Below are 12705 nucleotides of genomic sequence, written 5' to 3' on the forward strand. Positions count from 1 at the left end.
TGCAAGCCTCAAATCAGGTGGTGCTAGCATACCTATATTAAACTGACATCTGACATATTTATGTAAATAAAATCGTGTCACCTCTAAGACATATAGGCCAGACTTATTAAAAATAACATTTAATCTTCATCTTGCAGTGCCACGATGCAAGAACATTAGGAGGGGGAAAAGTGTGACTCACTGCTTTACTACTTCACTACTCTTACTCCCTCTTTCCCTTACTTGTTGTTGTCCCCTATCTCACTGTGAATGTTTAAGTTTTACAACGTTGTGTGTTCTGTGCCCTGTTTTTTTCCCCTCCATGTTTGTGTTATCCCATAACTACCCACCTAAGCAAGTACCACACCCACACATCGCAGAATCACAGAAACACCAAGGTTGGAAAAGACCTACAAGATCATCCAGTCCAACCATCCACCTATCACCAATAGTTCTCTCTAAACCACATCCCTCAGCACAACATCCAGACGTTCCTTGAACACCTCCAGGGTCAATGACTCCACCACCTCCCTGGGCAGCCCATTCCAGTACCTGACCACTCTTTCAGAGAAAGAGAACTCCATAGCGGAGTTTTCAGCCTGTGACTAGACAGCAATGTAAGCTGGTAGGCTGGATCCATCACCAATTGAAAAGAAGGTTGAAGTAAGCAGGTCATGCTTTCCTGTGGTGTGTTCCAGCATTGTGATCTTTTGCACACATGGTGCCAGGATTGTGCTGGTGTTTCGGTGACTTGTGGAGGTCGTGTGTAATTCTTGATAAACTATGATGTGACTGCCTGTCATTGCAGGTTTTGAGTTCTCCTCCCCTGTCTTCAATTAATTGCATGCAGGGAAAGTTAATTAGCAATAAAGCAGCTTTTCTTGCAGGATAGTTTTTCTTAAACCTCTTTGTGACTCCCCGCATCCTTTGAGAAGAAACACTGTTCCTCTGGAATTCTACTATTTCCTGCATTTTCGCAGTAATTCCCACAGGCTTCTGGGTATACCATCTGTTGCCCTGAGTTTTGATTAGAAGACTTGGCAGAAGTTTGACAGTAGTCAGCAGGTGGTTTTACGAGCTCTAATGCAAACTAATCGCAGAACCAAGGAGTCGATAATTCACCTTTCCTAACATTCAGGCTTTTCTTATTCATTTCCACAACTGGGCTGAAAGGAAGGATCTGGTTATTTCAGGCAAAAGAGTAGTTTCACCAGAGGCCTGATTCAATACAATAACAATTGCTAGAGGAGTGCACAAGGAGAACAGCAGAAGGAAGAACAGAATTACTTTGTTATCAGTAACTCAAAAAGTTTTCTCTCGATGGGGCATAAGACTGAAGCGATGTCCTGATTATCTATATAATATAATCTCATGTATTTATCAAGCCCCACTTTGAGACAGTGCTCTTGATGCTTCTTCCAGAGAAGAGATCTATAGACTTGAAGGGTTATTTTGTTAATTGAAAAGGTATCTTCATTTTTCCGTAGAAACACATATGGAGATGGCAGAAATAGAGACCTACAGCTATTTACCACCCCTTACCAGCTCAGTTGTGACTGTTAGGACACTTTTCCTGTTTTCTAGGTGATTATGTCCAAACACTTGAATAGTGACAGATTTTAGAACACAGCTTCAGCCTTCCTGTTTTTTTATTTTTTTGTTTTTTTTCCCCCCTTCCTTCTCCTCTGCTTAGATGTTGAATCTCAACTACACAAAAGCTGAAGCCCCCACAACAGCTGGGTACATTTAACAGAAGAATCTAACAAAACCACATTTAATTGCTGTGTATGTTTTCCTCTTTCTTTCTATCAACATTAATTGCAAAACATGTGTGTAAATTGTGAATTAATTCTGACCCTCCTGATGTCTGATTAATCTAAAAGTCCCTCATACTTCTCATCACCTGTTTATCTCACTTTTAATCACAGGCAGGCAGTTCTGCTGTCAAACTGCATTTGGATTCAGGACAGTGTGCTGAGGCCTTAAACTAGAATCCCAAATCAGATTAATTTCAGAGAGCACAGCACTTTTTGGTGATGTGGGATCACGGACAGCATATCTTCAACTGATACAAAAATTTAATTGAGAATAAAGGTACAGCCTTACACAATGTACAGAATCACTTCTTAACACTACAGAGGATATGGGGCGTTTCTGTCTACAAGAATAAGTCCTTAGCAGTAATAGAGCAAGCCAAGATGGTATTTGATAGGATGCAGTTAGACAAAATACTGCTATAGGGTGAAAGTGGGCCGTGGGTATAAACAAACAAACATGCAAATGCCCACTTGGAAAAACTAATATGTGCTCTTCACGTAGAGCATGGCTTTGCTTTGTTTGGATTCTTTTGACACTTGAATATTTACTGAAACAGGATGTCTGGATATTTATGTGAGGCCCTTAATTGCATCACACTTGGTCTGAAACCCAATGAGACAGTGAATTCCCAGATAAGGATACAAACAGGATGTTGAAGGTGGGATCTGTTTACCCATCACGGAAAAGAGTAGGTGCCATACTTATCCCAGAGTATGTAGCCTTGAGCAAAGAATTGCCAAGGGTCTGGTATTAGGGAAATCTCTTAATTCCCACAGTCATTACAGCAGCTTCAGGGATCATAGGGTCTGAACAGAGTGGCCAGTCAGGAGCCGGGGCACAGCTGCCATGTACCAAATCCAGAAGTGTGCAGCAAAGCTGGCAGCATTCTAAAGTGACTCAGTTCAGGCACAGAGTCTGGGGACTCTTTACCACTAAATGCAACTGTACAAAAGCCTGTTGCCTCAGCAGAGATTTGTTCAAAGCACTGGTGTGGCAAAATAAGCAACTATTTGAAAAGGAAACAGTTCATCTGGTTGTATTTCCTCTATTTCATGGGTGTCCAAACTTTCAGCTTGCCTGAGCTGCACTGAGTGAAGGGGAATTGCCTAGGGCCATATCTACATTGGTTGCTTCACAAGTAATGTCTCCTGATTATATCTATGGAAACTACAAGAGATATAAAGAGCAAAATAACTCCACTTAAAAGAGCAAATTCTCAGCCAAAAAACACTCTTTTTTCAACAGTCACCACATCTGTGTTCAAATCTGTGCATTCTCCAGGGCAGCAGGAGAGGCTTGCAAACATCTAGACTCCAGCCTCCGAAAAGGAGATAGAAGGGTCTTGTCACTTAAAACAACAAATAGAATTAATTTAGAGACACCACCTTGTAGATTTGTGTCCATATTGTTTTGTGTTGGCTAGCTTTTACTGCAGTTCTTATCGCAGAAACTGTTGCTTGAATCTCAGTGCTCATCCTTTTAAATTTTATGTTGGGTAGAACAACTAGCAGTTAGATTTGATTGGCAACAAAATCAGCACAAATTCTGCCCTGTCCATAATGTCCGAGGCAGAGGATTGGTTATGAGGGCAGACCCACCATAGCTGAACTCTGTTTCCAGTGTGGCATCACATGCTGAGCTGAGGTATCAGCCTCTGTTTCAGCATTTCTGCCAATAAAATAGCAGGTATTTTATTGCCTTTGAGAAGGTCTGGAGAGCTGTGAAGTATGTTTGTGTAGGGGAAGTTCCCTTAACTTGACTTTTTTCTCTGCCTTTTTGTTCCCTCTCTCCTGCAACACAGCATGCCTTTTCTTCTTTGGTTACAGAAGCTACATGTCTCTGGTGAGAGACACTCCAGAGTACTTTGAAGAGCTAGTCCAGTGTATTTAATAGCAGAAGAAAGCCTCCAGGTTCAATCTTAAAGGCCAAGCCTCAGGGCTTTGGACAGAGCATGATTGGATCCCAGTCTCCTGAGGTACAGCCCAGGTGTTACCATAATCTTCACTTGCTCTCATTTTCATCTCATTGCTCTTAGGGCTTCAGAGACTCGTGCAGTGTCAGAATTGTTTGGGATGAACACTGAGCCACTGGGCATGTGGTGCTGGAAGGAGCATCGCCTGACTCATGGCATCCAGAGAAAATGCACATATTTGTGTACAGGAAAATACAGTCTAGAAGCAGAATCCTGCTGTGCCCACTGAGTTGGGCACCTTCTCATGTCCTTAAAGCTCTCCTGGCATGTTTGCTTCTGTGTATCTCCCACAGACCAATACTTCTTCAGAAGTTTCTCACATGCTGCGTTTTGAGTTTTGGTTTCAGTGCCTGTATCCCAGAGTTATTAAACACTAACAGTTCCTCTTTAGATTCCTCCACACCAACAGTCACTCAAACCAGCCAAGACTAATTCCAGGAGAAAACTATTAGGATATTCAGCTGTGTTTACCAAAGCTCTGAAATATGCTCTAATGTTACAGTCAGAGTCCCCTCACAGCGAGAACAGGGCCAGCTCTCTGCACTTCCACATTCTGCACATTCCCCAGCTCCAAGGCTGGTTTCAGCTCAGGCAGAGGAGCAACTCTAATGCAGTGCAGCACAGTGCCTGGCTCCTTGGTGTCCCACACCTGTCAGAAGAGTTTGCCTTTTCCTGAAAATAGCATTGCTAACAGCATTGCACAACTGGAGGTGGTTCATTTGATGCCCTTGGGAGACAACGCTGAGGGACCCAGCTGTTCATTTCTTGCCCTCCTGCATCGCAAGAAGGCAAGTGCTTAACAGAAAGAAAGTTTTCTGTCTGCTGATTCATAGTAGCATGTGCATCCTTTTCTTCCAGACAGCAGTGGCTATGGTGTAAGCAGTGCTATCAGCTGGCGAAGTCAGAACTTCTCGGAGACCAGATAAAAAACCTGAGATTTCTGGAAGAATGAGTTCCCCCTCTACCTTTGGGCTCATTCAAAGTACACAGTAGTTCATGGGAGGAAAGGGATGTTCTGCTACAGCTGTTCTCAGAGCTGCCCATACACTAAGAAAGAGCACGTGCCTAAACCATAGTTCTGGAGCACAAGATGTGGAGGAACTAGGAGAAAAGAATTCCAATCCTGCAAGGTCTTAGAACCTGAAGGAACTAACTTACCCTGTCCTGGTCCAACCCATCCATAGTCCTTTAGTCCCCAGCAACTTTGCACTTCACTAACCAGCTTCAGAGCAGCAGCTTACTGAAGAAATTTGAAAACATCATTTAGTCCAGCCTCAGAGAATTTCAGACGTGGTAATGACACTCAGCACAAACCTGAGCACTTGTAATGCCTGCTGTTGTTGGAGGAGAAACCACCACTCTGCAAAGCCTTGTGGCTTACAGGAGCTCTGTAGATAAATGAACTCTGTGTTTTTTTTCACTTAAGCATTACAGAATGCAACTCAGTAACAGGTTGGACCCTTGTGAGTTGTTAGCCAGACTCTACACACTTAAACCACTGATGTCCCTGTGCTAGTTCTTCTGTGCTAGAGTAGTGCTAGAGGTTGTGGATGCCCTGTCCCTGGAGGTGTTCAAGGCCAGATTGGATGGGGCCCTTGGCAGCCTGGTCTAGCATTAGGTGGGAAGGTTGATGGCCCTGCATGTGGCGGGGGGGTTGGAGATTCATGATCCTTGAGGTCCCTTCCAACCCTGGCAATTCTGTGATACTTCGTACAGCCCAGCTTGATCATCTGCAGGATTAGACAGAGACCTGACCACCACAGGCCACTTCAGCTGCAGCCACTTGCACCAGTGTTACAGTTGGAAAGATTTATAGGGCAGAAAGGCAATAGAGTGTAACAGCAAAAGGACCAGCACAGATAGAGCAGTGTTACAAAGAAAAGGTGCTCACCTGTCTCTGAAGACCTAGACTCACACGAAGACTTAACAATGGAAGGATCTCCAACCACAGACCCTTCCCCAGTGGCACTCAGCCCTTAAATGCTAAGAGAGGTGCAGCCAGGCTGCGCCCCTTCCTGTCCCAGCGTTGAATTGCCTTCACCTGTGCTCCCAGGGCTGAGCGGCTCCTTTCCCCAGGTGCTCAATCAGTGCTTCAGGCTGTGACTCAACAGTTGCCATACACACCAGGTTACCCTTAAACTCAGAAAATACTTAGCTTGTAGCCTTTGCTGTTGCTATAATAGCTGCCTAGGTACAGCTGGATTCCACTTACATGCAACTTTGGATGAAGTTGTCAAGTAAGACTAAACTTTTATAAAGGCAGCATTTTCAGTAGTATAAGCTGTAGAGTTTATTAATTGTTTTCTGAAAGAGTTGCTGTAGCAGAAGTGCTGAGTCATGGCCTGAAGCAGTGACTGAGCACCAGGTGGGAAGGCAGGGTCAACCTAGGGGAGCTCAAGTGCATGCAGTGCACCTGAGTGACTGGAAGGGTTGGAGCCAGGATCCACCCCTTCCCAGGCATCATGTAAGGTTGGCAGTGGAGGTGAGGGTATCTTGCTGGAGATCCCTGCATACCTGCGGCCTTCCAAATGTAAGCAGCTTTTTTCCTTTATTTCTGCATCCATGGCTGCGGCACGTGGGCTTGTTCTCATTTGCTGCAGCTAAAGACTTTGCTGCCCTGCTATTATTGCTGTGCTTTCCATCTTATTATAGCGTTATGGTTGTAGTGTTCAGATTTTTCTGTCGGTTGGTAGTGACTTCAGGACGGATACTAATACCATACAGTTAGTTATAGTTTTTAATACAGATATAAAATTTATTCTGAGATGTATCATGGCTGCTCTCTCCATGTGAGCCAGGATGAGAACACTGTTGGGGCATATCATAGGCTGGACAGGTTTGTTATCTGGAGATATTCTGCTCTGGGCTAGAGAGTGTTGTTCTGATTTCCTTTCTAAAATAGAAAGATCCAAAGATGTGTACTAGTGACCACAATAATCTAGAGTGGTCCGGATCTTCCACAGAAGCCTCATGCTTTTGATGCAGTGAGGGAGGTAGAGGTGTAAAGTTTAAGAGGTATTTTATTCCTATTACAGATACAACATCCCCATAGGACTGCACGCCAACCTCTCTGAGGGCTCCCCTGTATGTGAGGTGCTCAAGAGAAGCTCTTCTCTGCTCAGTGAAGCTGGATTTTTTCATGGGAAAATGGGATTCAGAACAGCTCTATCAAAAGACCTCATAAATATGTCAGAGGTAGGAGAAAGCCACATACGTAGCAGAAACACTAAGTCATGGCCTGTAGCAGTGATGGAGCACCTGGTGGGAGGGCAGGGGCAACCCAAGGGAGTTCAGGTGTATGCAGTACACTACAGCGTAGGACTTTGCCCCCCGCTATTATTGCTTTGCTTTCCGTCATACTGTAGTGTTACACGCATGCAACTTGCTTTCCTGATATAGCTCAGCCTACACTTATTCCAGCACATAATAGCTGAACATCTTTTTGTAGGTCACATCTGTGAGCATGCTTACAGGTGAATCTAGGCTGTGGTGCCTTGGCATCTGAAATTGGCTTTCTGTGTCCTACACGTAATGCTGCTGAAGTCTATGCAGTCTTTGAGAACTCACTTCTCCCTGCTTCATTAAAACATACACTAATGTGCTTGTTAACTACTTATCTGAGGAGGCAGAAGAGATATTGAAACAGATACCTGTGAAGAACCTAGAGATCAATAAAGGGAAAATGCCAGAGAACTTCTCAGTAGACTCTTCGTCATCTTGAGAGGCTTTCATTCTCTAGGCAGATATTTGGTTTTGCACTGTTAAGTAAGGATGAGTGTGTTCTAGTGATCAAAACTGCCTTTCAAATTAAAGGGAAATGGGTATTCAAATATCATAGCTTAAAAAAAAAAAAAAAAAAAAAAAAAAAATCGCAGCAGCAGCATCATCCCCTCAGCCAGAGCTGAAAGGAGACCTGTACTGAGGAAGGATGCCAGGCAGTCTAGCACCATTAGCCAGCCAGCACTTTGTGCCTTTTAGTGCCAAATCTCAAGTACTAGCAAGCAAGGTCTCCAACACCCACCTTGCACCCTCCTGCTCTCAGCCTTTTCTTTAATCCTTTTCTGCTGTGTAGGTGAAGCAGGAGCTAAAGGCCCAGGTGGATCTGTTCCATGAGCTAACAGGCCACCTACCTCCTCACATGGATGGACACCAGCACATTCACGTTCTCCCAAGTAAGCAAACACTTCTTTTCTTTCCAGCACTAAGCAGATGAGAAGCCCCACTCTTGCTATGGCTCCCTGGGCAATAAACCTTATAGGATTTGTGTAAGGCTCTACAATTGCAGTTATGTTCCCACCTTGGGCAAGTTAGCCTCTGAGATTGAAGATCAGGTGCTACAAAAGCTGTTCTGTTGGTTGTATTTCTATTCCAATCTTTATCTGTGGGTTTCAGCTTGTTTTTCGTATGTATTATAGGCAAGTACCAGCGGCTCAGTTTTCCAACAAAGATCATTGTTTGTACAGAGATAGAAAACTTGGCAAAAAATAAAAATAAATCAGTATTTCCCTGTGTTAACAGTCAGCTGACTGAGAAATATGGCAGGGACTTGGTGAAGAATGTGTTCCCAACAGTACAGCCACCTTGGGTGCACTCCAGGACAAAGCTCCCAACCTCAGAAGAGGTTACTGGACTAAGCACTCAGTGCTGAAGGGGAGACAAGGCACATGTAGCAGATGTTGAATGAGTAATGCTTTCAGGTATTTCCACTTCAAAAGGGGGCTTTGATCCAGATGAACAAAACCATTTCAGCAGAAAAGCCAAATGAGGTTCTATATTTAAAACACTGAAGGAAAAAGATGTCTGTGCTAACAGCTTTCAGGGGATGTGAGTTGGTTATCTAATTCCTGACTAAAGTTTCTTTTTATTTACAGAGGTCAGGCATGTATTTGCAGAGGTGTTAGAGGAATATGGGATTGAATACACTCGTGTCCCAATAGAGCCAGGCCTTCATAACTGTGACTGGATTGAGCCATCCCTGATGGACTTCTATGTGGGAGTAGAAGAAGATTCTCTGAACACAGTGGATGTGTTTACAAAGCATGGAATAAGGTAAGACAGACATTACTCATTGTTTTTGGAGTAAAACTTTAAGATGTTATCAGTTCCTGATAAGATATTTTCAGAATGGAATAAGACCTCTTTCTCTTTCTGATTTGGGGCTTACAAGGGAATTCTGTGAATACAGAAGCTCTGGAGACGCTATGGGTTACTGGCAGATTTCTTTGAAAAGAGATGACTCACTTTTCATGTGAAATGGATTGTTCTTTTCAGGGTGTTTCTCAGCCTTTCAGTCTCTTACCATTTCAGATGCCAGAGTAATGCCACTTGATTAGAAGCATTAGATGTGCTTCAAGCACTGGAACTTTAGTTGTAAGATTTAGGGAATGTTTTCAAATGATAACTTCTTACATCCTTGAATTGTGAAGAAAGGGTTTTAAGTAGCAGGAAATAAGCTAATTAAGAATCACTATTTGTTATGGGGAAGCCAGAAGATCATAGGGCATACAGTGCCAGAGCAAGTGATCACTGCTTTAAAGCAAACAGTCTCGTCAGTGTCCTGTGAGTCTTAGTTTTACAGATGAAAGACTCTTCAGCTGAGATTCGTGCACTCACCTGCCCTTGGATGATGTTACTTTTCCTTGCTTTCTCAGTCGACTGAAAAGTATTGCCTTCTTGGCTTTTACATGAAGTTGTGTATTGATATAAGCTGGATGGCAGTATCGCTTGCTCTCAACTAGCAGAAGGCCAGCATTTCACTGTGCTCTTTCTGTGCAGAGCACTCAGACTGTACTAGGACAGCCTATTTCTGAGAAAGCAAAGGGCACAACAACGCAGGGTGAGAAATTGGGAGAAATGAGCAAACTTTTCAGGGCAGCTTTGTGCAAGGGGCAATACAGGGGAGTTCAATGGAAATCTTGCGTGCTCCAAGGATCCCCATGTCACCCCAGGGACCATGCTTTGGTACCGCAGAGAAACTACTGCCCCAGGACCCTCTTGCTGCCCTCAGGGTGGAACTCATATGGCTGTTAAGGGAGCTGTGCCTTTATACCTGTTGTGGGCACACCCCGACAAGTGGAAGTCTGTGGCTGTTTCTTGCATGGAAATGCTGCAGTGGGCCGCACTCCAGTCTTCTGCTGCTGCTGAGAGTGAGGAGAATCGACTGCTACTAAACAAATGTGTAACTTTTACGTAGGCCTTTATTTGGCCTACTAAGTTAGTTGATAGCAGCATTTCTCAGTTACAGCTCTGTTTGTCCCTTCACTGCTAATAATGTGCTCCTTTAAGCTCTCAGATGCCAGACAATTCCAGTGCTGTGACAGCATACATTATCAGAGTAATAACATAAATGTTGGTATCTGGGCTCTGCTGGGACTTTTTGCCAGACTGAAGAGCAGATGTTCTAAACAGTATCTTGATTTTTTTCAAGGAATGAGAGAGCATTGTTGGCTTGTAGTTATGTTTTTACTTTTGATTCCTCATCCACTGGACATAACACACTTTTGTCTAACTACCTCATTAACATTAATATCTGTGTTCCCACCTCTGGCTACAGGTGGCCAGATATTTACATAGGATTGAGTACCATGGGCAAGAACATGTCTGTGAGTGCCATCCAGAATGCCATAGACACCGCCATCGTGGACTTCACATCCAAGGTGCCTGCACACCCAGTGCCACAGCACAGGACGGTAACAATTGAACTGATGGTGCACCCAGGGTACCCAAGTGTCCCTGCCATCGGTGGCTGTGGGGAAGGACCGGATGATTTCTCACAGTCCTGGGAGCGCCTGCATGAACTCCAGACATTAATCAAGCCAGAGCTGCAGAGCCATTACAAAACAAGGAACATTCAGCTTTGTTCATTCAAAGATCTTTAGATATACATATATACATACCTATGTTTGTACTTCAAGGATACACAATTGCTAATGTCCCCATAAGCCAGACCACCATTGCCAGCCTTTGTAATACCTCCCAGCACAGCTGACAGGAGCTGTCAATGGCCTGGAAGTTGCATGAAGCCTTTTGTGAAAGTTGAAGCAGTTTGTGAGCAGTGACAGGCAAGTACTTGGGGGTGCATATCCGGGTACTTCAGAACATTGTCCTGTGAGCGCAGTCATGTTCCATATGAACCTTCGGCCAGGAAGTCCTTGTCCTGTTTGTTCATTTTAATTCCAATCATGAAAGCATCTGAACTTCAACAAGCCCCGTACATATTGGTGTGTTTAACTGCATTTTAAGATGTAGACTTTTCGTGTGGGACTTTCTTTTTCAGACTGTTGATGTTCATTTCCTGTGCAAAAGCTATCTATCTAACATCATTTTAAAGCATATTTTAAATACTAAAAAAAATTAATATCACCACCTTTTCTAAGCAAAAAAATAGTGGTCCTTTTCCGTTGTAATGCAGTGTGAGCAGAAAGCACTCAGGTGTCTGCTCCAAACGCAAGGCCATGCAGTGCTGGCAGGGCATCTTGGTGTGCTGGTCACAAGAGCTGCGTGATCCACCACTCCTGTGTGCCTGAGGCAATGTTTGCTCTGTACAAACACAGAAAATCATCGAGGACCTTGGTAAAATATTTTCTCAGGCTCTTTCCTAATTATCGTAACAGAGCTGATTTGACATGGGATAATTTCTTTATCTTTCCGCTCGGTGCCCGTGCTGTGCAGAACAGCGGAGTCCTCGCAGAAGCAGCGTGAGCAGCGCCTTCAGTGCTGCAGTTCGCCTCACCGCTGTCTGAGAGCGGAGTTTACGCGGTGTGGAAGCAAAACGCGGAAGACGGCAGACCTCAGAGCTGCGGAAGGTAACTGAAGTGCCAGAGCGCGGTCGGACACACGAGTGCCATCTAGTGCCCTTGCACGTGCAGCAAAGCCGATGCGCCAGTACTACAGCTCAGCCTGAAAAGGCTGCAGTGTGACCGTGGTATGATGGATATTTTAAAACCTTAATTTAAACTTTTGAACTGCACAATAATTGGTGACTTTGCTCTGTTCACAACATCTGTTAGGATGTAACATAGCTCAGCTTGTGTGATTTTCTTCTAGCTGAACATGGAAATGAACACAACAACAGTCTTACCTGAGCAGACATTGTTAAGAAAGGTATTTTATAAACACCTCATTTTCAGATGAACAGAACTGAAACCCAATTTTTAAACTGAAATGAGTTCTAAATGGGGAAATGAATACAGAGCTACTGAAAGACTGCTAAATAAGGAACCTTTCCCTTGCACGGAACGCACAGAGGAGGTTTCTCAGGGGCTCTGTGAGAGCTTCACATTCACCATGGAGTTGAAATTAAAAGTGCACGCAGACTGCTGTGATAAACAACGCTGTACAAAGATAGCCGAGGTACAAACATGAAATCTCTTTGAAAATAAAACCATGCCACAATACCTTTGAGAGCAATTTTTATTAGGGCAGCAGAATGGAATTGCAGAAAGCCTATACCAGTGTTTGTGGGTGTAGTTGCACCAGTATGTTTTTATTTTGGATTTTCAACTGCATGTTCAGAATTCAGCATGGCTTAGGGAACCAGAGAGCACAAGAGCTTGATTTCCTGAGTTAACAAAGAATTTGATTTTTTTTTCACCTCAGACTTCAACCACGCAGTACAGTATTTGATCTTTATCTTCCTTTTAGAGGGCCACCTGCAAACAAAAGCCATCACTTATGTTACACACTTATGATTACAAAACTGAGCTCTGAAAAACACACAAAGAAAACCGATGGTAATGCTCATCTTCTATGTGATCTTTACAAATGAAATGAGAACAGGCTAGCATACAGCACTGCTATAGACCTCTACAAATCAGCTGAAGCTCCTTCAGTTACACAGCTCTTCCAGTTTCCTTACAATGGCATCCAAGCCACACTGAAATAAATGCAGTCTTTAACCTGAGAGGCTTACAACCAGAAAGTATATTGTTTAGTAG

General features: G+C 43.7%; 1 protein-coding gene across 8 annotated transcripts in view; it reads left to right on the plus strand.

The window, feature by feature from the left end:
* YDJC (YdjC chitooligosaccharide deacetylase homolog) overlaps positions 1–12705 on the plus strand; it is a 29087-nt gene that overhangs the window by 6483 nt on the left and 9899 nt on the right. For 4 of the 8 annotated variants that reach the window (XM_031592845.2, XM_090120904.1, XM_090120902.1 and 1 more), the window contains exons 3-6: positions 6805–6964; positions 7842–7941; positions 8641–8818; positions 10323–11809. In XM_031592845.2, the coding sequence (XP_031448705.1) occupies positions 6805–6964; positions 7842–7941; positions 8641–8818; positions 10323–10647 (763 nt within the window). In that variant the 3' untranslated portion in view covers positions 10648–11809. The other 4 variants (XR_016458728.1, XR_016458727.1, XR_016458726.1 and 1 more) reach the window with 3 other exon arrangements.

This window comes from Phasianus colchicus, chromosome 18 (assembly GCF_987193195.1).
Source record: "Phasianus colchicus chromosome 18, bPhaCol1.hap1.1, whole genome shotgun sequence".
Taxonomy (NCBI): Eukaryota; Metazoa; Chordata; class Aves; order Galliformes; family Phasianidae; genus Phasianus; species Phasianus colchicus.